This window comes from Glandiceps talaboti, chromosome 8, assembly GCF_964340395.1.
Source record: "Glandiceps talaboti chromosome 8, keGlaTala1.1, whole genome shotgun sequence".
In the NCBI taxonomy this organism is placed as follows: Eukaryota; Metazoa; Hemichordata; class Enteropneusta; family Spengelidae; genus Glandiceps; species Glandiceps talaboti.
Window position 1 is genome coordinate 13189401 of NC_135556.1, and position 21716 is coordinate 13211116.

Genomic DNA, 21716 nt, shown 5'->3' on the forward strand with positions numbered 1-21716 from the left:
TTTGTAGTTATAATTGTGTCTTGGTTTTGCTAAAGTGCTTGGCCAAAAACAATAGGATCCATTATATCGATACATTTGTACTTCTGTATTAGAATTTCGCCTGTTTCCAAATTTATCAACCTAAAATCAGTTAATATCTTTTACTATATTTTCATATAAAAAATGTATGTAACACGAGTATTCACCCAAAAGTACGTCTGTGGTGACCCAGTAATTAAGTGTTAATGAAAACGATTTAAGCAATAACCCCCGCCGAAGGCGGGTATACACGAGATTTTGGTACAATTCGCGACATATAGCACGAGCCGAATGGCGAGTGCTATATGGAGCGAATTGTACCAAATTCGAGTGTATACCCGCCTTCGGAGGGGGTTATTGCTATTATATCAAAATATGTGTCTATTTCTTCTAAATATGATTCTGTGGTTATTTATATGCCTGAAAAGACGAATTCGCACGTACAGAAAAAGATCGTCGGTAATAGATCGTCGGGAACGAGCATATTTTGATGAGTGGATACGTTCATGTCGCCAACACACACACTGCATGAACACAAACCATACACTACACATTGCATTGCATTGATACATTACTTTATTTACATCATATAAATTATAATGCATAACGAAAACGCGTTGAAAACTAGCAACGAAGAAAACGGGGCAAGGGGTCAAAGAAAGTAACAATTTTGTTTGGATATTTACATAAGAACAATGCAATCTTGTACACTGCTAAAAATAGATGTCTCGGCGTTGAATCAGTGGAATCGGAGAAAGCTCGAGACAGTAAATCAGAGACGCGACGTTACACAGTCTACTTTAATTTAATGGTTAACAAATTGAACATTGACTGAACCTGAAAATGTACAGTTTTGAAATAATCCTGACGCACTTGACTGATGGTTAAAAGTTAAATTGGTGTTGCTTGATTCAACGAGAGCAGGACGCTGACGGCTCGTTGCATGGGAGAACTTGTACCTTATCAGCCATGGCCAGTGATGTTGAAGCCACTGATCGATCGTTACTTTCGATCGCAAGGTCATCAGTGGAATTATTTGGACTACTGTAACCCAAACTATTGGACAGGATACCTGACATACCTTACTCTTAGGAAGTGTTAACTTATTGGTATAAGAACGAACACTAGCTTCATTTTTGAGAGTACTATTCATATGCTAGTTTAGGGGTCCATTTTACCACTGCCAGCCGTGGTAAAATGGGGTTTTACCACAGTTATTATCCAATCAGAATGGCGCATAGTAGCATGATATAATATAATATTTAATATCTAAGGTAACAATGCAGTTTGCACAAGTTTACAATCAGTCCTTTGTGAATTGTTCAAAATCATGGTACATGTATGTTGTTTCCGATGATATAGTAACTGCTTTTAAGATCTTTAAACTCTACTTCATGATTTCACACTTCGCATGAGTTGAACTGTGACTGTTTCACCCCCCCCCAAACTATCAATTTTCAATTACCGCTCACTTGTTCCGAAAATCTTCTCCAAGTTTGCAATATAATGCAAATTCCTCATCAGTAGCAAATCCACAGTTGGGAAGTTTACCATTGTAGCAATCCCATGCTCTTCGTAGTACGCTTTCCACAGGATCGGTTTGGGATGAACTACATGTGCCAGTGCGTTTTATTATCCGTTCTAGACCTGATATGTTGTACCTACAAATTATCATAGAAAGATATCACATGGACACAAATGCACAAGTGAAAGATATGACGTTAGCTCATTAATGCAAGTACTAAGATGTAACGTTGTCTTTGCACAAAACATTGATAATCTAGGTACGAGGGTCGAATATATGTTAGTCTACTTTAGTCTACACCTCCACTCACAGTATAGTCAAAGTCGTTACTCCAGAAGTCCTGAGATGCGTGAAATGCAATTTACATGGTTTAGTGTAATAGAGACCACGCTAGGATCCAGACTAAATATATGTTTATATCTCCTACATATCTCCTACTTCTTTCAGTTCTGTGTAAATCATGAATGGTAAGCCTTAAACCTCGGTGACGTCGACTGAACTGTGCATTTGTAGTTGCCAAACAGGGGATCACCCAGTACAGTGTCTACACTCACTGCAGACGATACAAATCATCATGTTTATGCTAGGGAGTCCAACTCTGTTCCCATTCAAAAGCTACTTGCTGCATTCTTATTGAAACATTACTTAACTATCACTTGCAATTGACTGGACTCTAACCTTGTATTTAGATATATTTGATCCGATGACAAAATTTATGATACTTATAAAAAAAATGTTTGGGAATACCTGCTATACAATCAACTGTTCTAACAATACAAGAAGACAATTGTTACGTCATAGAAGGCAAGCATTGACGTTAGTGATTCGCATCATACTAAAATAGTTAATTGACAGTTTTATGCACATGATTTTTCCTGTCAATGAGTAAAAATCTTACAATCTCAGCTTGTGCCACCTTAACCTTTAACCTTTAACCTTAACACTAACTCCCTAGCTTGAATGCAAATGTCTACATTTCTATATGCCTTGGTTATAATATAGGGTAAAATACATCTCTATATTTTACTTTATTCTTCCTTCTGTTCAGAACTTTGATTTATTTTCCTCAAACAATGTAGATAAACTACGACGCCTCGCAGTATTCTTATTTCATGCCAAAAAAATCCAAAAAGAAGCTATCAGTGTTATGTAACAGTTTCATTGCCTTTTATAGCACTGCTTTATTGTAATAATTGTATATTGTATCTTTGGGCCGATGTCTCCTAATTCGGAGTAAATATAAAAAAATAGACCTATATGGTTATGATTACATGGTGTATTAAAAACAAGAAAAGATAATAAAATTATGTTTTTTGAGTTAAAGAATTTTTTGAAAGAAAATCATAGCCATTGACTTGAATCTACATACCTGTATTTCCTGACCAATGCAATACCACCCATGGCATTTTCACGAAACTCAGAAAGTGACGAACGCATAAGAACACCTTTGCATTGCTTTCCGCTTTCATCTCGCTTATAGTGGATAACGGCTGGTTCGTTTTTATATTCCCCGATATATATACCTGTAATAGTAATTAATAAATGGATTGATACTCACCAAAAGCATATGAAAAACGACACTATTTTTGTCTAAATCAATACTTGCAATTCATGTGGTGATTTTTTTTCACTTGAAATTTTAACTCTTGTCATGTTTCTGTTTCCAAAATACGAATTTAATTCGTGCAAAATTGAAACGATAATGTATTTAAATGTACTTAGCTCGTTTGAAAATGTGAGGTGACCTGTGATTTCAAATGCCCATGTTGGTTTTATATTAGGATACATTGTCGTATTTTTGTGAACTTTAACCTCAGCAGACTACATATTTGTTGGTTTTGACATAGCGTCATCCATTCGGACAATTCTTAAAATTCGGCTTTGAAGGTAAGAGACTTCTTAGGTCGACACCATTGTGAAAGGCGCTTAAAAATATGTACCATTATTAATGATAAAAACAAGTTATATAGCATGCTTACCATGTCGTGGTCTGAAATATGTCGCTGTGTAGACATAGATGTGATCCCCCGGATCTAAGTTGTATGGATTGACGAAGTGGGACAACCAGTAAGCCATAGCAGGTCGATACGTGTATTATGTCTGTATTTTATTCTCTGGCAATACATTTAATAAGTCTTTCAAAGCTTGACGTCAATACATTGTAATGTTGAAAATTGGAATTACCCAGGTTTCTATTTTTAGCACCTTGGTCGGTCGAGATAATGCTGTGTGGCCTACAGTTCATGACAATGTTAGCATCACAGCCATTGGATATATAGAATGCGATGTGTATATCAGTTCACTGAAGTAAATGGAGGAGTGAAGGATCGTACAACTAACGTCATTTTTGCTTCGTGTTGCAACATATATAGCCTGGGTGTTCGTCTAACCCTGCTACGAAGTGATACAGGTACGTATTCAAGTGACCAATCATCGCCTACATACGATCACCATCAACACCCACGTCACGAGACGAGACTGACGTATTGACACATACAGAAGAAAACAATGTATTCAGTTAGTTCGCAGAATTAGAAACGAAAGGTTATTCAGAAGTCAAATTTTATAAAGTTGTAGGACTGGAGTGTGATACTGCAGTGTTGATTGTGTAGATAATGAGCATTCCTGGTACATAGATACAAATACGAAGTCTAATGATGTCAATACAAAGACATCATTGTATTGGCATCGCTAGAGTTCTCACCTGTAGTATGCACCTGGAATATATTTTCTCCTAATGTACGACCCAAAGGAATTGTAATGTCGTAATGGATTGTTTCCAGAATATTTTGGAAACAATACACAATTTTTTTTTTATAACTTACAGTCTTATTTATCTCTCGTCGCTTAAAGTTTCTTTTTCGGTTTTTCTCAGTCGCATAATTGCAAAGCGTAATAAACCCAAAATCTAAATATTTAGGAGAGAGGGTATTTTGATGAGGTATATATACACACACACGGCTTTGATGTTGAAACTCATGATCGGCTGTTGTTTTCCAAGTTTGCGCATGTGCAATCAAGAAATCTCAATCACGATCAGTGCAGTGCGTCAGATTTGATCGTGTTGTCGTACACCAAGCCTTAACCTTTGACCCGTCTCTTGAGAAAGTGCTGTCGAAAGTGAAAGAATAATACCACTAAATTATTTGGTTCTGATTGTATACGGCAATGTAAAGGTAAGGAGTGTGAATGCTATTCAGTGGTTGTGGCTGTTAATATACTGCATGATAGACGCACATAGCAGTACTACCAAAACATTCTCATGGACAAATACACGTACACACATATCATGTAGATTTGTAACCGGACTGAGGTTACACATGTAATACTTTGTGTGCATCAAAATTGCACATTGATGAGTTGGTGAGTCATTCACAGTAATGTGACAAAGGTGTATTGTTTATATGTCACGGGTTACCTTGTCTAATGTAATGTAAAGTACAAATCCTATACATACATACGTGCATATCTATTGAATCACGTCATCGCAGGTCGTCAATGAAACATCAGTGACCTTTGACCGAAACAGTCATTCAGCTCCCATCACAACATATCCACACATGAGGGCAGTGATGAACGTCCATCACTAGCCCGGAAAGATGATAGATTGGAACTTTTAAAGGCTCTAGGAACGCATTTGATTTTTCAGATCGTGGCCATTGCATCGTGTGGTGGCTGTGACAGGTAAGGGAGGGGGGGGGGGGGGTTACCCAAATAAGGTTTAAAAAATATACGACTCGTCACAAGTTTTGAAATTGAAAATGACTATAAAATATCTTTTTCATCTCGACACACGTTGTGCTATACGTACCACATCTGAAAAATAAATGATTTCAAAACCTGCATCCAATATCACCGTCCACGTGAATTTTCTTTTTAATATTCTCCTGCTTCACCACGGAGAAGACTACATCAATACTATAGGCTAACAGAGAGAAAAAAACTGGGAAAGAAAGTATTAATAAAATGACAGGAATAGAGATTCAGCCTTTACTAACTATAACTAAACATTGTAATCTCCAACAAAACTTCTTTTAGGTATTTTCAACTGTATGACGGTGCCGTAAAAGAGGGGGTAGTTTACGACGATGGCGTTAAATTGCTCCATGTATATATTTTGCTTTCAATATCACCTTTGTGGATAAAGGATTAAGAAATCAAGTTTTGAACTAAGTCTCTGACTGGCACCATAAATACAACTATCTGTTTATTTATTAATCGCAGGAACATAAAATGTCATTACCAACATTGACGGATTGGAACTGGTATCGACATACTGTTGACCTAGAAGAGTTGAAGGCAGGAGACCACATCTACACATACAACACAGGCTTATTTACTTCAAACCATGGTTAGCAATATTCATGATTTAAATATTGAAGTTTAGCAAATAATTATTCCCTATTACCTCAGAGCTATATGAATTATTAAAAAGTTAAATGTCTTTTATGTAAAAATAACAACGATCAACACGTTAACCTATCTTTGTCTTGACTGGTTCATTGAATCACTGCAGGTATTTACGTGGGAAAATCATTTGGTGGCCCAAAGGTACTACATTTGAGTTGGGAAAATTCTGAAGATGACAACAGTGTTCGCATTCGACTTGCCTCATTAGATGAGTTTCGAGAAACCACTTGGAGATATTATGCTGTTATTCGCAAATACAGGTAGGGAAGTTTTCACACTTATTTATTTCTCAACTGTTCAATAACAAATACTCATGCCTCAGGATATTACCATTAGCACATCAATCTAGTAAAACAATATGTTTTAAAAGTATTTTATAATTGTAAATACAATACTTCATTGACTTCATTATCCTTGGAAACCACAAACTAAAATAAACTAAGGTTGCTGATATATCATCAGAATTGAAATTATAGCTATAAATGATGGAGGCTTGGTCTTTCACTCATCGGACATTGCGTCTTTGGCACATATTCCAACTCTAGACTAACAATCACAGAGACACAACAAACACATTAGGATCCTTTGCCCAATCACATTGAACACTGATAAAGCATGATTGCCATTCTTTCACAATGCAGTAAAACAGGCTTCTAATGAAAATATTATACATGGACTTGCTGACGTCAATTGTTTATTTTCTAACTGATAATCAACATTTAAACTTGACTACTTCTACATCCCCACTGTACATATCACCTATGTAATTGTTTCGTGTTGTATTACAAGTTGTCTGAGGTTATACATGTGTAATAAATGTCATGTCACATGAGTAAAACACCAAACCTACATCATGTTAGCTGTAACACTGCATTCCATTAGATACAGTACTATATACAGTTAGATAAGTTACCTTCAAGTTTTTTGGAATCCAGTTTGAAGCGACTACATAGCTAAGTTTGTCTGAATCTTTCAGACCTTGTCATATTTGGTATATATTATATAGTTTAGAAAGGACTCCCTGTCGTGGAAATTTAAGTAAATGTATGAATTTTATCATGTCATAATATATATTTTGGTAGGTACGGCGTTCCAGAATTAGAATGCCAAATCAAACGTCGTGGTACCTGCTGCTGCACTGAGGCTGATCCGTCCGAGGTAGTGCTGGCGAGAGCATGGGAGTGTTACCGGAATGGATTACCACGAGAAAGTGGCCATCTTCGTTTCAGTAATAATGAACAATTTGCTTTGTACTGTACATTAGGAGAGGACTATGGTACTATACAGAAATACGACCAGACTAAGCGATTGTTCTCATTCTGGTAGCAGAGGGTTTATGAGTAAACTTCCACCATGCATTGCTGTGTCGTAAAGTGTAACGAACTCTAATAAAACCTATACGTTTCAAGTATACCATATGAGGCGATAAGATAAAATGAGAATAGTGAATGATAATATTACCGGTATTCAGACATTTCCGAAGAGATCTCATAGATTGCTCATTTTGATAACAGTAAAAGTATGAGATACATTTTTTTTTTACATTTTGTCATAATGTCCATTATCCAAAACCACAGCGGATTTCACTGCTGCAAATAAAGACATTTATGGTAACCTTTGCCTAAACGTACTATGGCGATGAAAGAGTCTGTACACATGCAGCTTATGAAGCAATACCCCATCTGTATCCCTGTAATCTTATTTACAAATCATAGAAACCTGAATAGGAACGTCTTTCACTGATTATGATTGGCCTTCTGATCATGACATACTATTATTGAACTTGGAACCCGGTCTTATAATGTTAAGCGATATATATGTGCAATCTAAGTGAAAATGAAACAAAAGAAAATGTATGTATGTATGTATGTATGTATGTATGTATGTATGTATGTATGTATGTATGTACGTACGTATGTACGTATTTATTTATGTATGTATGTATGTATGTATGTATGTGTGTGTGTGTGTGTGTATGTATGTATGTATGTATGTATGTCACATGTATGTGTTTGTGGATATGTATGTGTGTGTATGTATGAATGTATTTATGTATGTACATGTGTATATATATATATGTATGTATGTATGTATGTATGTATGTGTGTGTATGTATATATCTATATCTATCTATATATATATGTGTGTGTGTGTGTTTGTATGCAGGCTATCGATCTAAAAGGGAGAGTTTATAGCCTATTATAAAACAACACAAAACTCAGACTAAGAACAACTGTTACAGGTACGAAAACGTACGTCTGAAACTCTCTCTTCTCCCCCCCCCCTCCCTCTCTCTCTCTCTCTCTCTCTCTCTCTCTCTCTCTCTCTCTCTCTCTCTCTCTCTCTCTCTCTCTCTCTCTCTCTCTCTCTCAGTTTTTCATCGCGAATGTACGTTTAAAAACCCTGACGTCATGGGAGCCACGTCAGTGCTGTATAGTAACGACTGTCGTGTGAAATACAATGAACATAACGGATATTGTACATACTAGCATCATTCCTATTTTAGGCTCAGAACGAAACTAGAAATACAATGCATAAGACACAACCAACTGCGTCATAGGGGAAGTATTTGTAGTATAAACGTTGTCTGACAGAGTGTGAATACCTTGGAGGTACGTAGTTGAACTCATACTGAGGTTCTTAATGTTGCTGTGCTGTAACATGGTTCAATATATCTAGACCAACCGACAGTGGATTCCTATTGTGACGTGTCAAGACAGCTTTCACTATTATGGCTGTATCTAACCATTTCCCGAGTGGCCTCATCGCAGGCAAACACCGTGCAATATTTATTGTGGTACTGTGTGCCATGGTGAGTACGTGTTTTGTAAGAAAACGTTTTAATTTATTATTAGGAAATGAATATAAGACAGATTGAACGACAAAAATTAAAATAAATTCGATCTTTTGTTCTTCGGGTACACTCGACTCAGGTCAGCGATAATGACGATGTACATTGTTTAGAATTCACTTCGGCAGCCATACAGTAACCTCGGCCGTTAATCATGCAAGTACTCTTTCTATAGCAACATAAAGACAGCGTATCTCTCTAAATATTTTCTTTAATGTGCTCATGAACGACATTCGAGTTAAGTATGTATTCATAGCATTTTCATTTACTAAACGACCAATAATTTATAGAACTTTTGGCGAATTTACTGATCTTTCACTGTTTCTTTATATGTACCCTAGATAGCTTTGGTGAAGTGTACCTCTCATTACCCAAGATACACGGCAATCAACGCGGACGAGGTGGTCTCCCGTCGAGTATGTAGCTCCTGCCCACCTGGCACTGGGGTGGTCAAACTATGTAGTGGAAATAAGGACACAGAGTGCCAGCAATGCATTGGGGGAACCTACTCCCCACACTGGAGTCGAACTTCTGTATGCCAACCTTGCAATCCGTGTCTTCCCCTGTCCACAATATTAAGAAACTGTACCAGGCTCCAAGATTTTGAGTGTTCAAAGAAATTAAATACTGGTGAGAAGGATTTGTACATATTTCCATCCAAACAAAGCAACAAAACCAGGGGTCGAATTTAAATTATACTAGTATATGTTTTGGTCCGAATCTTCTAAATCTGATACGTTCTGACATAGAAACGACACAAAGTCAGACCACAGGGAGTGAGGAGTGGCCTGAGGATTTGTCTTATTTTTATCACCTTCAAGGTGTCATGTGACTTTCAAAAATGAAGAAAATCGTTTTGAAAACTAGTTCTATGTGTAATGTTTTAATTATTGTAATAGACTATTACAGTGTTGTCCCTCGGTCGAACGAATCCTTATTTGGCGCCTGAGGGCACGCGACCGAAGTAAATCATTAAATCTGACAAGGTCGCCATATTGGGTCTCATTGTTACCCCCCCCCCCCCCCACACACACATATACACAGACTTCTCAAATGTTTACTTTACATTAAAAATTACATGCCACCGTGCAGGTAATCAAAAAGTAAACAAATTTGTTGGCCTCTTCTGAGTCTCTGTGGTTGGATCTGTATTAGATTAGCTAAGTCCAATACTCATTGTTGAAGACATCAAGATTTTTTAAAAACGATTTTTCAAATGTATTTGGGGTTGCATGTAAGCTTTCTTACTTGTCTGTGATATAAGCCAGCAAGGTATTTCAGCCCAGTGGGGCATACATTATACCAAATTGTAACTGGATATTTCTTGTCTTTTTTACACGACAGTCGCTCACAAGGTGAAAACACGTCAAGTTGTTGACCCAGGATACATGCCAGATCTTGGGGTCATTGAGGATGCAAGTTACACCAGTAACACCACTAAGTCAACATCAGGTCATGCCATGGTTTTAGCAGTTATTATCAGTGTTACAACGCTCCTCGTTGTTCTTGTGTGACATCATCATTATTTACAGGCAGGTGAAAAAAGAACATTTGCTTCAGAAGCACGACAGGTCAAATTATATACTTTTAGTTTCCCACAGCATCGATCAATATTTTACAATCTCAAATGTTCTTTTTTTTAGTTTTTATATTATAACCTTATTCTGTACAATGTAAAATACACATTTCTTAAAAGTACTCTGTGACTTGCTGTCATATTGATTATTGATCTGATGAGTGAAACATCATTCAAAGACATATTTAATTTTTTTCCATACGTACGTATGTTGACTATGTCTATGATGTGACACTGTATACAATTACCTTCGTTTCGTCTACTTCACATCTAACTTTCACAGTTGGTGGCAGTAGAAGATTACACTTTTTACGGTAACAATTTACATGAATTTATTGTAATGCTACCTTCTTTTTTGGCTTTCCTGTAAGGCATTAAAGGGAGATATCGACCTACATGTGGTTTATGTTTATACCATGTTGTGAGAGTTTACAGTATGTAGTTCCTGTCATTTGTTTCATAAAAAAATATTTACAAATTCTTGTATGGCTTTGGATCATGTGAAACCTATAAAATTTAACCTGTATCTCTTCACACTTTAAAAAAAAAAATCAGGTTAAGATTAGAGTTGCCTCTGAGTCAACATAACTTGTTCACTAACTTTTGACAATTGGGTTAAAACCATTTGGTGATCAATAGACTCAAGTTCATTGCTAACACACTCCAGATGAACATGATGAGTGTCCTGTGTGACATTCACACACATGGAAGATATACATGGATGTGATTTCGCAACTGAGTGGGATTTCTGTGGATGATCATATGCGGTCATAAAAGACCTGACAAGCAGGGCAGTTCTGATGCCATTGCCTTATCGTCTCTATGGAATCACAACACTTGGCTTTGTACAGAGCATCAAGGATTACAACAGCTTTCAATCTTGGCTTTGTGGATTTCACTTCATTAAATATTTCCCTTGCAGCTTCTTTCGGAGATGTTGCTATTATGAATTTCAGTTTGGTCTCTGTAATGAATGTGAAATATCCAGCAAAAAGACGCAGTGACTCTTTACATGGCGTGAGTAGCATATTTACTTCATGCATTACATCCTGGTTATTTAGTAAATCCTGGATTGTTTTACCACACTTGGATGCTGAAAATAGGATTAAATTTGAAATTATTAGAATAATGATTAATATAAACATGTAAACGATGTGAAAAGACAAACATGTAAGTCTCGTCAAACTTAAACTTATCTATGATTCCATTATCAACATATTTACCAAATCCATCTACAATATTCATCAAATATGATCTTGTTCATATTTTCGGACAGACCTTACATATAAAACATTGTATGAAAATCGCTTTATGTTCATATTCATAGGCACATTTACATGAGACAGTCTTAAACTTACGTGTTATCACCAATCCAAAAATCTTGTTTTTGCATACATGTGAAAGCAAGTTGAACACTAAATAAATGAAAGCAGCAAGACATTTTGAAGCCAACTTAGGTGATCAGATCATGAGCAATTTGGAGTTGCCATGTGAAGTGTCAATGACTCAAGTTTAGAGGTGGTCCATTGCATGCCCAGGCCATGTGTTTTTTCATTGTTGACAAACATGATACAATCATTCTGTAGTGGCTTACCTATACCATCTTCTGATTTCTGACCAGTACATTGAATTGGACTTGAATATTAGCATGACATCAGAGTTCATGAGGAGCAAATGTGTTTTGTAAAATATGTACATTTCTGCTTGGAAACAAAGTTTGTTTGAGCATCCCTATTTACCTGCTAGGCTTGAGTATTCCTATTTACTGGCTAGGTTTTCATAGTGTGTGACTCCAATTTGTGTATGTGTATGTATGTATGTATGTATGTATGTATGTATGTATGTATGTATGTACGTACGTATGTATGCATGCATGTATGTATGTATGTATGTATGTATGTATGTATGTATGTATGTATGTATGTATGTATGTGTGTGTGTGTGTGTGTGTCTCTCTCTCTCTCTCTCTCTCTCTCTCTCTCTCTCTCTCTCTCTCTCTCTCTCTCTCTCTCTCTCTCTCTGAATTACACTACGCAGGCAATGCAGAGATGGTTGAAAATATATGACACAGAAATCTATACTTACGATCTGGCACTGGTAATGGCGAATTGGAAGACACATCTGAAGATATTGACAGGAAACTGGCTGCCTGACAATTATCTTCCATTGATGGCGGCAGGTCAGTTGTGCAGATGTTAATTGCTGCCATATCTGCTGCAAGCTGTCTACAACTTGAATCACTATCCAAATCATTGTATACTGTAGTGACTGGTGCACCAGGAGGATGGCCACCTGGAAGTCCTTCATTGGATAAAGGAAAACACATATAAACTGAATAAATTACATGCATATTGGATGTATTCATTATATATTGACATAAGCTTTTCCGAATTACATGTATATTTTTTGCATCTTATAGGATTAATTTAAATAATTAATTATACTTGCTAATTAAATTATATATCGTGAATGTTTGTTCTGATTCTCATCTCATTTATATACTTATATATGATAAAGTTGACTTCACTAACATTTAGACTTCGTAGACCCAAACTTATAATAACTTTTTACCTTAATTAAAAAGGTGTAACACTATTTTAAAAAAAGTCAAATTGACAAGGCTCCTTAGTAAAAATGTAAGGTGAAATCAGAATTACCTTTATCATCATTAAAATATGGATATGCCTTGCCTGGCATTTTATACATATATGTGGTTCCTGGAAATATAGCATACACAGAAAGAAATATTTGCAAGTTAGTTGATAAGGAAAGTCAATATTCCAGGCATCATTACTTTCATTAATCTCATAACTGAATTAGAAGTTCATGTATGAAGGAGTGGTTTCTTCCTTCATTTTTGTTTGCTTGCTCAAATGAGTGCCAATATATCCCTAGATTTCTCTTTATGTTCCACATGATTAGGCATGTTTCCATATTTTGACTTATGGTGTCTGTCTTAATCTTCACCATTAGTCATCTATCAAGAGCTTGTATGTGGTTAATGATAACCAAAACCATACATTTTTGCAAATGTAACTTCCTTACCAGCTGGCATCACCATATATTCAGTTGATTTTATTTTATGTGTTGTCTTTAAGAATGATAAGTTCTTATCTTCTCCTGTTGGCTTGTATTTTGTACCCCCAACTACCTCCATCACCTTCAGTTCATCTGTCTGATTAGGACAAGATGCAACCATTTCTTCTGTATTTGGGTTGATCTCTGTATTTGAAGCTGCCAATGTTTGCTCCTCTAAGTCTTCTTTGTTAGGAAGCCCAGCATCTTTAACCTTGTCAACTACTTCAACTTTATCCATGTGGGTGGGTGGCTCAGCTGTTTAAAAAGCACAGAAAATAACACATCATTCTGATAACAAAAAGCTATGCTGATAGTTTTTCAGCACAACTTTTAACACATGTATTGCTAACACATTCAACAAATATCAGACACATGTACCCAATAGTCTCTTGAGTGAAAGTTACATTTTAGCCTAACTTTGCATGTTAGCAATTTGCATCATGTCTTAAGTAATTCTTCATTTAGATAATTCAAGAAACAATCCCACAAATTTCAGACCAATGCCATTTTTGGTACGCAAAGATGTAGTACCATAAGTGCAATTTGTATTGTATCCTTTGGGTATACCAAAAATGGCAAATGAATGAAATCTCATTGCTAAAAACTTTGAACAACTACTTGTGCATAATAACCTTTTTAAATCACTGCATATGCATCGATGTTGCTGTTACAGCTGTACATAATTTATGGCATTTGTTTAACTGAACCGTTTAGAGCATGTTTCCATATCTTTACAGAAATTTAGTACTTGCATCCTACTAGTAGTAACTACTTGCTACACAGTGTGACAGACATGAGAATGAATGAAATACCATTGACTTGTATTTACCATGTGGGTTAGGTCCACTAGTTCTTTCTTGTCTAGTGATATGATGATCCCAGTTGTCAGGGTTACCACCAGGGTTATCATCACCATCATTGTCAGCACCTCTTCTAAATCGGCTTTGATTTTGATCTGTACTCCTAGCTGGTCCTTGAAACAGCAGAATTTATCATTTCAGACACACAGTGGGTCATTAGTATATTTGTGTTTTGAAATCTACATTTCTTATTTGATGGGTCTAAATATTTCTTATTTGGTGGGTCTAAATATTTCTCATTTGGTGGGTCTAAATATTTCTTATTTGGTGGGTCTAAATATTTCTTATTTGGGGGTTGAAAAATTTCTTATTTGGTGGGTCTAAATATTTCTTATTTGGTGGGTCTAAATATTTCTTATTTGGTGGGTCTAAATATTTCTTATTTGGTGGGTCTAAATATTTCTTATTTGGTGGGTCTAAATATTTCTTATTTGGTGGGTCTAAATATTTCTTATTTGGTGGGTCTAAATATTTCTTATTTGGAGGGTCTAAATATTTCTTATTTGGGGGTTGAAAAATTTCTTATTTGGTGGGTCTAAATATTTCTTATTTGGTGGGTCTAAATATTTCTTATTTGGTGGGTCTAAATATTTCTTATTTGGAGGGTCTAAATATTTCTTATTTGGAGGGTCTAAATATTTCTTATTTGGTGGGTCTAGATATTTCCTATTTGATGGGTGGAAATAATTTCTATTTGATGGTTGGAAATGTTTTTTATTTGGTAGGTGATATTCTAATAGTTATATGTACTTCATTAACACAGTTCATCACAATAAAAGGTATGGGTAACACAATCAGTCTACCACTTATAAAAAACAAACATTTATCTTGGCAAAAAAAAACCATATTTTACTGCATGCATGCATCCATATATCTCAAATACAACATTTTAAGTTTACAGTTTCAGTTTCATCAAAAGGTTTCCTGTTTGATGCCACTTTCAATGGTTACAGGTTCCTGTTACAATGTAAGTTAACAATCTATGACAAAATATAATATTCGGAACTTTCAGTAAGAACTTAAGTAATCGTAAACTCTTTAACAAATAAAAAAACCCATGCTACTCATGGTGTGAAATATTACAGCTCCTTGTTCATTTTGTCAACATGAAAAGAGCATTGTTGTAACCTTCAAGATGTTGTCTGTGTACAAGTGCGACCTACTTGGTAAAACTGTAAGTGTGACCTCTCCTGATGCTGTGCATTGATTGGTTGTTATAACTGTCCATACATATGTACCAGCATCTCTCATCTGAATATTACGTAGATCATGGATATTTGTCATAAACTCTTCTTCACTATAGCGGGCTACTGCAGTATTTTTTAGATGCCATGTCACTGACATAGGTTTGTGCTCGGCATGTTTGTTTGTCAATTGTAGTCGAGCTGTTTCACCTATTAAATAGGAGAAAGAACAATCACTTTTAGTATATTTTCATAAACATTTATCCTTTTCAATAGGGAGATATTTCTTCTGCTAGGTTGCTCATCTTGTAATGGTTTGTTCCAAAATAATTGTACAGTTTGTTTGACTTAGTCAAAAATAAGGAAGAGCATATTACAAAGCAAAGGTAAAGAAAAAATAGTGCCAATGGCTTTGTAGGACAACTATACAGTCTTTAAAAATGTTTACCCACATGCTCATCCACGCTAGGTATAGGTGTTCATTTGCTGAATGATTATCCAGTTGCCTATCCAGCTCTGTTGTTATCTTTGCAATATACGCGATTGTTTGGCTGTGGCTGTGGGTGTGATTTTGTTGCTAGGCACATTTACATACAATTTTTGAATGTTTATTAATTTTGTTTATCAATCCTTGTTATCTTTGCAATGTATGTGATCATTTGGCTGTTGCTATGGGCATGGTCTTGTTGCTAGGCACATTTACATACATTTTAAATGCTTATTCACTTGTCTATCAATCCCTGCTATCTTTGCAATATATGCGACCACTTGGTTGTTGCTATGAGCGTGGTCATGGTTGCTAGGATATTTGCATACATTTTTTGAATGTCTACTTGCTTGCCTACCAGATGATGTTTTTATTTGATTAAAATGTACTATTTGGTTGTTGCTAAGGGCGTGGTCATGGTTGCTAGGGCCAATTATGTCAAAATGTGTTCAACAAAATCTGCAGAATAACACTTTTAGAAACATCTCACCAAGTTTCAGTCCTATTGACCAAGTACTTTTTGAGGTATAAGTTTTTGACCAAAATTCACATTTTACAACTAATTTGCATATCACCGTTGAGATTATTATATGTTTAACATCTTTTCATCTATACATCCCCAGATGCATCACCATTACATTTCAGCCCAATCTGTTCAATAGATTTGAAATTAAAAATCTTGCATATTACTGATGGAATCACCATATCATGAACAAATCTTAATTTATTCACCCCTAAAAACATTCCCACCAAATTTCAGACCAATCTGCCCAGTAGTTTTTGAATTTAAGTTTTTTGACCAAAAATGACATTTTTGATAAGAATCACATACCTGTGATGCAATAATTTGGCTTTGAACAATTTCCCAATTAGACACCAAAAGTAATGTCCCCACCAAATACCAAGGCAATTGGTCTGGCGTTTTTTTTAGTTTAAGTCACACACACACACACACACACACACACACACACACACACACACACACACACACACACACACACACACATACACACACACACACACACAAGGACAGATACCACACCATGCCTGAACTTTTACATTTCAGTTGTGCTTAAAAGGGTGAAGCCAGTAGGTCAGTACACACCATGTCTAATCTCTGACCACTAGAGTTGTGTAAAGTTCAACTGTAAATGGTACAGTTTGTTAGACTCAGGTACTGGCTTGCAGGCAGGCAGACAGATGGGCAGACAGACAGACAGACAGACAGACATACATACATACATACATACATACATACATACATACATACGTACATACATACATACATACATACATACATACATACATACATACATACATACATACATACATACATACATACATACACACACATACATACATTCATACACACATCCAGAAAGAGAGAGAGATCCAGAGAGAGAGAGAGAGAGAGAGAGAGAGAGAGAGAGAGAGAGAGAGAGAGAGAGAGAGAGAGAGAGAGAGAGAGAGAGAGAGAGAGAGAGAGAGAGAGAGAGAGAGAGCGAGAGAGAGAGAGAGAGAGAGAGAATGACTGAGGGACATAATTAGAGACATCAATCTTTAATAATAGTTCTGAGTTACAGATTAATACATGACTTACCAACATAAGCTGTTGAAGGCTGTATTTCTGCTAGGAAAAAGTCTGAATCAAGACCATGACCACTCATCATTCTTTGTTGCTGTTGTTGTACAGATTCTGTTCGATCATTCAGTGTAATCTGTGCATCCTGATCCATCACTTGCATTCATCCACAGATCTCCTCCCGTCCTGACTTGATGTGGTGGTGTTTTCTATACAAATTTATTAATTATGGTATGTCACTTGCTAAACAATTTTTCTCTTTAATAATTGTTTATTATTGGCTTTACTAGTTATTTAACAGTTTCAAATTTTATCCCAAGTAAGCATCACAGCGTGTTTTTCAATATAGCCTTACTTCGATATACTCCATCTGCAAGCAGGACTATAGCTGGATATTTGTATTACCTAAGTGTGGTGTGATGTGAGGAGAGAAGTCACGGTGGGTCTCAGCGGAGTAAAACGGGAACAGTTGGGTAAGATATACGGGATAAATAATATTGTGGAGATGTTGACCTTGGTCCCAACAATACTGGGAGTGTGCCTTTGGGGTTAATTTTCTGGCCTTCAGTTCAGCCAGTCAGGTCAAAACACAGGTATTGATTAATGCAGTGCTGATTTCACCCAAATTCACTACAGTTGTAGTAGTTGGGAAGTGACCAATACCTTTAAAGCTTTCAACGTGGTGGTGGAGGTGGAGGTTATTAAGTCCTTGAAACCACTGATTCTGGGACTAGTGTTCTTTTCCATGTCTGACAGCATTAAAACCATGTTTGTTTGTTTTTAAAAATAGTTAACCGGTAATTAGAGGAAGGGCAACGTTTTAAAGAAAGCAAATTGAGTCTAGGGAAGGTCACTTTTTAGCACAACAGAGTCGGGGGAGGGTTATATATTTTAGGTAACAGCTCACGCCTGATTTCCCCCGGCCCTCTCCCCTTGTAATTACTGAAGGCTCCCTAACCAGTCGGTCATACATCCATGGCGATACCACCGTCCTCCTCAAGTTGTACATACATATGACATATGTCGTGGTTGTCGAAGAAGTGAGGCCTATATAATGGAACATGGTAAAACTTAACTGGGTTTGATTTGCCGAAGAGTAGAGCACTATATCAAATGTAAGCTTGCGCAATAGTACCAGTAGTCCTGCTCAACAAAAGGGAGGGACAATTGTCAGAATCGATTTCCGAATGACTTAGCTCCGTATGCAAGCACGACTAGCGCAATAGAAGGGTGGCGCGATCCGCGATCACCCCACAGGCGCGGCGCTCGTGAAGTTTCAAGATCATAACAACGGAGCTCGCTATTCGGCCTGACGGCCTCACTGTCGCTGTCGTCGTTCGCTATATGATCTAGCAATTTCTGGAGTGTCTCAGGCCCCCCCCCCCACACACATTCTTCTCACAAATTATTGTGTCGTTAATCATGGGTATTGTGTAATGTAATAGTGGCCTCTCTCTCTATTCGTGTGATGAGTCAGCACTGACAAGTTTACATACATGTACTACGTGTATCACTAACCTCTCGAGCCGTATCCCTGAAAATTCTCAATACTAGAAAACACTGTTCTACGTGAGCGTGGCGTGTAAGATTTATCATTCACGTTTCTACCAGTCCATGGGTTTCCTCAAAACAAATCAATTTAAAATACGAGCCATGCTGGTATTGATATCCGTCACGACTTTGAGAATGTCAAACGGGAGCCCGTAAGGGAAATCCCCTTGCCTCGTTCTGGTAAAAAGCGCCACCATCGTTCAAATGTATGTTTCTCGCTCTTTCCAGCACGCAATAGATCAAATTCAATATGAACTTGATTGCTGTCGTTGAACGTGATACAACGATGATATACTTTGACAAATACGAGTAATCAAGGTTGTTGTAGAGAAATGAGGTTAAACACTCTAAATAGACACAATTTCGTGATGTATGGGAGCTGAAGGACAGAATCAAATAATTAGCGCCAATGGCACTGTATTAGTATATAAAAATTGAAATTCGAATAACGTGCGTGCTTTTAAAAAAAAAGCAAAACAAAACAAAACAAAAACAAAAACAAAAACAGTCGTTATTCAGGAGAAGAAAAAGATGATGATGATGATGATGATGATGATGGTGAATATGATAGTGATGATGATGACGATGATAATGATAATGGTGGTGGTGGTGGTGGTGGTGGTGGTGGTGGTGGTGGTGATGATGATGATGATGATGATGATGATGATGATGATGGTGGTGGTGGTGGTGGTGGTGGTGGTGGTGATTATGATAGTGAAAAAAGAAAAAGAAGAAAATGGCGGCGATGACGAAAATATTGATAAGCTTTTAGTACATTTATTCCAAACTAATTGAAACTGTGTACAATATCAAGCAAAACACATACACAGGAGAAATTCTTAATCCAACTGATTATACACGTTAAAAGCTTATGACACAAAAACATAAAATAATTGACAACAAATATAGATTTCTACTTTATCTAGTTTAATAATTAACCGTTTTGGTAAATATAAAATAACGACTGTATAATACCAGTATATCTGTAAAACTGAATGAAAAATGTATTTATTTATCTGCATAATTTATACATAAATTAAAGATTGTTCAAAATAAAGAAGCACATACATAAGTATATCTGATTCATGACTTGGCTAGGCGTGTACGATCTATCCGCGAGTCTCTTCGTTATCGGAAGCGCGAAGCAACTGTCGGACTTTTACTAAATAATATTGCATGCACTAATTGTTATCAACATATATCTAGTTAAGTCATAATATTTAGTCCTCTCTTTGTATATATTGTTTCAAATTCATTTGATTTATCTTTGTTTATACAAAACTATTGCAAATTAAGGATCGGAATATGTTTTTAGAATGAGAACAATATCTTGGACTAAGGTTGGCAATCTTAAAATGTTCTAGTAGTCTTCCAGAGAAAATGGAGATGTACACATGCACGTGCAGCGTCAATAGGATGTAGTCAATGTCGCTGCATGTAGGACTGTGGACGAGAAGGTGGTTGTGCATGTTCAACATCGTCACGATTATCGAGCCTTTCATATTAATGTAATTCGTTTAATATTGTGTCTTGTATTTAAAAGGGAAAGTTTTCACTCTGTTTAAAGTGTCTGCTATTTAGATGAACCAATTGTACAATTAGTTAAACGCAAGGAAACAACTATATATGTATGTAGTCCAGCAACAAGACCTCGGATTGCGCTTCGGAAGGTTGCCGAACAAAGCCGAAGGATGACAGTACCTATCTGTCCTGACGAAAGAATGCCTTAGGTGTGTCATTTATGAATACTACGAACTGTAATTCAGTATAGTATATTTTAGGAGTTCAACAGAGACACTTTGTTACTTCAACCTAAAAATAATAATCAGTTTTTAGATAGAAAGCCTCAGGCGTGAACACAGAAGATGGACTTGGAAATAACTTAGTTACTGTATAATGGCTTTTGTTTCAGAAAGGTTTATAATATTACAGTTATACGAACTTCAAGGTGAGTTTTTAAGAACTCGATGGAAATAGTATAATTTGTTTTATTTCGATTCTGTTGTTTACTGAAATGATAACACCGAGTCACTTCCAGGAGTCACTCATCAAACATCTGTTGATTGCTTGAAAACAATCTTTCAATTCTTCATCGACAGACACATCTCCCTGCTTAAGATATATTTATCAAAGTTTAGTAACCTTCTCGTAAATTCAGGCTCTTTTTGACGGGCTTCGTTGTTCTAGGCCGGAATAATTAGTTTTTGTACATACTTTTTTCTTTCTTTAATTGCAGTCTGATTTTCTGTGCAGTATATATATATATATATATATATATATATATATATATATATATATATATATACATATATACATATTATCCCCTTTTGCCTCTTCAAACTGGTATATGTACCAATGACTATATGCATATTTTTATACCAATCACTAATGGCGATTTGTTTTTCAAGATCATGTTGCAATGGGTGAATAATTTACAAATGACCTCGTTTCTCTCAGATGGCAAAAATTGAGTTTCTTTACTCATGTAGCAAGCAACATTGTTCATCAGTCCATTGGAGTCGGACATCACAGTTACTTTTGATCAGAACGCGTTGACACTACAACAACAACAACAACAACAACAACAACAACAG

At 36.2% G+C, this 21716-nt stretch overlaps 4 protein-coding genes across 10 annotated transcripts; 2 read left to right on the forward strand and 2 right to left on the reverse strand.

Moving 5' to 3' along the window:
• Window positions 1-624: 624 nt before the first annotated feature.
• LOC144438654 (uncharacterized) lies at window positions 625-3933 on the reverse strand. Its single transcript, XM_078127799.1, has 3 exons — window positions 3523-3933; window positions 2913-3066; window positions 625-1679 (listed from the first exon to the last, which is right to left on the reverse strand). The coding sequence occupies exons 1-3, from the start codon at window positions 3617-3619 to the stop codon at window positions 1487-1489; spliced, it is 444 nt and encodes a 147-aa protein (XP_077983925.1). The 5' UTR covers window positions 3620-3933; the 3' UTR covers window positions 625-1486.
• Window positions 3498-7566, forward strand: LOC144438653 (uncharacterized). 3 transcript variants are annotated; one of them, XM_078127796.1, is made up of 5 exons: window positions 3498-3953; window positions 4419-4719; window positions 5768-5894; window positions 6060-6213; window positions 7036-7566. In XM_078127796.1, exons 3-5 carry the CDS (start codon window positions 5777-5779, stop codon window positions 7277-7279), a joined length of 516 nt encoding a protein of 171 aa, XP_077983922.1. In that variant the 5' UTR covers window positions 3498-3953; window positions 4419-4719; window positions 5768-5776; the 3' UTR covers window positions 7280-7566. The 3 variants fall into 3 exon arrangements, with proteins under 3 accessions (XP_077983922.1, XP_077983924.1, XP_077983923.1); XM_078127798.1 differs by lacking the exon at window positions 4419-4719; XM_078127797.1 differs by lacking the exons at window positions 3498-3953; window positions 4419-4719 and adding an exon at window positions 4757-5227.
• Window positions 7567-8476: 910 nt separating this feature from the next.
• LOC144438502 (tumor necrosis factor receptor superfamily member 6B-like) lies at window positions 8477-12047 on the forward strand. Its single transcript, XM_078127554.1, has 3 exons — window positions 8477-8765; window positions 9146-9434; window positions 10149-12047. The coding sequence occupies exons 1-3, from the start codon at window positions 8685-8687 to the stop codon at window positions 10316-10318; spliced, it is 540 nt and encodes a 179-aa protein (XP_077983680.1). The 5' UTR covers window positions 8477-8684; the 3' UTR covers window positions 10319-12047.
• On the reverse strand, window positions 8828-19283 carry LOC144438500 (uncharacterized). Of its 5 annotated transcripts, none has more exons than XM_078127549.1 (8): window positions 19090-19283; window positions 17590-17780; window positions 15482-15712; window positions 14288-14431; window positions 13426-13713; window positions 13038-13097; window positions 12466-12681; window positions 8828-11473 (listed from the first exon to the last, which is right to left on the reverse strand). In XM_078127549.1, exons 2-8 carry the CDS (start codon window positions 17732-17734, stop codon window positions 11139-11141), a joined length of 1419 nt encoding a protein of 472 aa, XP_077983675.1. In that variant the 5' UTR covers window positions 17735-17780; window positions 19090-19283; the 3' UTR covers window positions 8828-11138. The 5 variants fall into 5 exon arrangements, with proteins under 5 accessions (XP_077983675.1, XP_077983678.1, XP_077983677.1 ...); XM_078127552.1 differs by lacking the exon at window positions 19090-19283 and adding an exon at window positions 18707-18904; XM_078127551.1 differs by lacking the exon at window positions 19090-19283 and adding an exon at window positions 18530-18904.
• Between the last annotated feature and the right edge of the window lie 2433 nt (window positions 19284-21716).

Excerpts from the sequence above, each read along its gene's own strand:
- LOC144438653 (XM_078127796.1), top strand. The coding sequence starts at position 5,777 with ATGTCATTACCAACATTGACGGATTGGAACTGGTATCGACATACTGTT. Across the intron at positions 5,895-6,059 it reads CTTATTTACTTCAAACCATG|GTATTTACGTGGGAAAATCA; the intron begins GTTAGCAATATT and ends GAATCACTGCAG. Across the intron at positions 6,214-7,035 it reads GCTGTTATTCGCAAATACAG|GTACGGCGTTCCAGAATTAG; the intron begins GTAGGGAAGTTT and ends ATATTTTGGTAG.
- LOC144438654 (XM_078127799.1), bottom strand. The coding sequence starts at position 3,619 with ATGGCTTACTGGTTGTCCCACTTCGTCAATCCATACAACTTAGATCCG. Across the intron at positions 3,067-3,522 it reads ATATTTCAGACCACGACATG|GTATATATATCGGGGAATAT; the intron begins GTAAGCATGCTA and ends TTACTATTACAG. Across the intron at positions 1,680-2,912 it reads GCATTGGTCAGGAAATACAG|GTACAACATATCAGGTCTAG; the intron begins GTATGTAGATTC and ends GATAATTTGTAG.
- LOC144438500 (XM_078127549.1), bottom strand. The coding sequence starts at position 17,734 with ATGCAAGTGATGGATCAGGATGCACAGATTACACTGAATGATCGAACA. Across the intron at positions 15,713-17,589 it reads GCCTTCAACAGCTTATGTTG|GTGAAACAGCTCGACTACAA; the intron begins GTAAGTCATGTA and ends CCTATTTAATAG. Across the intron at positions 11,474-12,465 it reads GCCATTACCAGTGCCAGATC|CATCCAAGTGTGGTAAAACA; the intron begins GTAAGTATAGAT and ends TCCTATTTTCAG.
- LOC144438502 (XM_078127554.1), top strand. The coding sequence starts at position 8,685 with ATGGCTGTATCTAACCATTTCCCGAGTGGCCTCATCGCAGGCAAACAC. Across the intron at positions 8,766-9,145 it reads TTGTGGTACTGTGTGCCATG|ATAGCTTTGGTGAAGTGTAC; the intron begins GTGAGTACGTGT and ends TATGTACCCTAG. Across the intron at positions 9,435-10,148 it reads TTCAAAGAAATTAAATACTG|TCGCTCACAAGGTGAAAACA; the intron begins GTGAGAAGGATT and ends TTTACACGACAG.